Source organism: Piliocolobus tephrosceles, unplaced genomic scaffold (genome assembly GCF_002776525.5).
Source record: "Piliocolobus tephrosceles isolate RC106 unplaced genomic scaffold, ASM277652v3 unscaffolded_21245, whole genome shotgun sequence".
In the NCBI taxonomy this organism is placed as follows: Eukaryota; Metazoa; Chordata; class Mammalia; order Primates; family Cercopithecidae; genus Piliocolobus; species Piliocolobus tephrosceles.
The window spans coordinates 1,338-3,290 of NW_022303472.1; the positions used below are offsets into that span (position 1 = coordinate 1,338).

Genomic DNA, 1,953 nt, shown 5'->3' on the forward strand with positions numbered 1-1,953 from the left:
GCGCAGGTCCAGAGTTTTAAGAAAAACCTGGCCGGGCGCGGTGGCTCAAGCCTGTAATCCCAGCACTTTGGGAGGCCGAGACGGGCGGATCACGAGGTCAGGAGATGGAGACCATCCTGGCTAACACGGTGAAACCCCGTCTCTACTAAAAATACAAAAAAACTAGCCGAGCAAGGTGGCGGGCGCCTGTAGTCCCAGCTACTCCGGAGGCTGAGGCAGGAGAATGGCGGGAACCCGGGAGGCGGAGCTTGCAGTGAGCTGAGATCCGGCCACTGCACTCCAGCCTGGGCGACAGAGCGAGACTCCGTCTCAAAAAAAAAAAAAAAAAACCACAAAGTGCTATGAAGTTTGAGCCTACCAGGATGGGGCGCCAGGCCAAGGTTCCTCGGGAGGCACGAGGCTGGTGCTCCAGGCAGGCTTGCGGGAAGAGGGGGCAGGGAGGGGGCCGGGGCGGGCTCTCCGGGACAGTTCCGGGAGGGCGTCCTGGGCGGGCCCTGCGTCGGGTCGCAGTTTCACTTTTAGGTTTGGGCACCTCCAGCGGAATTGCGCTCGCCGGACAGCTCCCAGGGGGACCAGACGCGCCACCCTCGGGGCTCCGACGGTCACGGTGAGCTGCGCCCCGCTCCCTCCCGCGGCCTGGCTGAAGCTCCTGGGTGGGGCCGGTCGCTGGCTCCCGGGTCGGGGATGCTGGCCCTGCTGCGCCCCTGACGGTCCCACGGTCCCAGCGCTCACCCGGAAGGCTCCGCGCCGCGCACTGGGGCGGAAGGTCCAGGCTGCCGGGAGGGAAGCTCCAGGCTGCGGGGAGGGACGCTGCAGGCTGCGGGGAAGGCTGCCCTTGGCTAGCCCGGGGCCCCGCCTTTGGACCTGGGCTTGGGCTTGACTCCCAGGTCCGCCATCCAGGTGTCCGGGCTGGTGTTGGTCCCGCCCCCAGCTGCCTTCTGGGCCCAGCCTCCGCTTTCAGCAGGGCCGGCACTCAGAGGCCTCCTGGGGCAGCCGCGGCCCCTCCACTGTGGCCCAGGGGACCCGTATTCCAGCAGAGGCCGCTATGGCCTCTGACCCCTGAAGCCTTAGCCTTGGACAGGTGGCTCATGGAGCTCCAGATACAGAGAAGGCCCTGGAGGACGCAGCTGGGATGGGGCGACACACTGACTGGGTTCTACAGTGAGTCCGGGTGCCTTGCTCAGGAGGTGCCGGCTTGTTTCCTCCCAGCCAGAGGCAGCCGTTCTAGCGGACAGAGCCCTCTGTGTTAGGGCAGGTCTGGGCATCAGGCCCGGCTGTCCCGGGCGGGAGGTGCTCATGGCCCCGTCGACAGCAGGGAGGACACTCTTTCTGTGTTGGGGAGCATCCCAGGATGAGCTGGGCAGGACTGCTCTCGAGGGAGGGAGTCCCCCATCGTGGGAGGCATCCAGGCACTGACCCTTCTCCCACTCCCTCCTGCCCTCCCGCGGAGGGCACAGTGCCTGACCCGTTTCCCCTCCTCAGGAGCATGGGGTCAGCCTTTGAGCGGGTGGTCCGGAGAGTGGTCCAGGAGCTGGACCACAGTGGGGAGTTCATCCCCATGACCAGCCCGCAGAACTCCACTGGCTTCCAGCCCTACTTCCTGGTGGTCAGGAAGCCCTCAAGCTCTTGGTTCTGGAAACCCCCTTATAAGTGCGTCAACCTGTCAATCAAGGACATCCTGGAGCCGGATGCCCCAGAACCAGGTGCCTGACCTGGTGCTGAGGCAGAGCCCCAGGGAGGCTGGGTGGGAGAGGGGAGTAGGCCGGGTCCGGCCAGCTGCCCGCAGTGCTCTGCAGGCTCTAGCTCTGGGCCTCCCTTCCAGAGGGCAGGGCTTTTCCAAAGGTCCCTCTGCCCTGGTTCTGGGACAGGGCTGGTGGGGGCGGGGGAGAGGCGGGGTGGGTGGGCAGGGCCTCAGGTCTGGCCTTGCTTTAGATTTGCAGCGTGGCAGCACCT

The 1,953-nt window shown here is 66.0% G+C and overlaps 1 protein-coding gene across 1 annotated transcript; it reads left to right on the forward strand.

Annotated features, from left to right (window-relative positions):
* Window positions 1–464: 464 nt before the first annotated feature.
* LOC113221154 (gasdermin-D-like) lies at window positions 465–1,947 on the forward strand (the record flags this gene model as incomplete). Its single annotated transcript, XM_026450508.2, has 4 exons — window positions 465–607; window positions 1,072–1,161; window positions 1,483–1,703; window positions 1,933–1,947. Coding segments are annotated over exons 2-4 (265 nt in total), but the record flags the coding sequence as incomplete, so codon positions are not given.
* Between the last annotated feature and the right edge of the window lie 6 nt (window positions 1,948–1,953).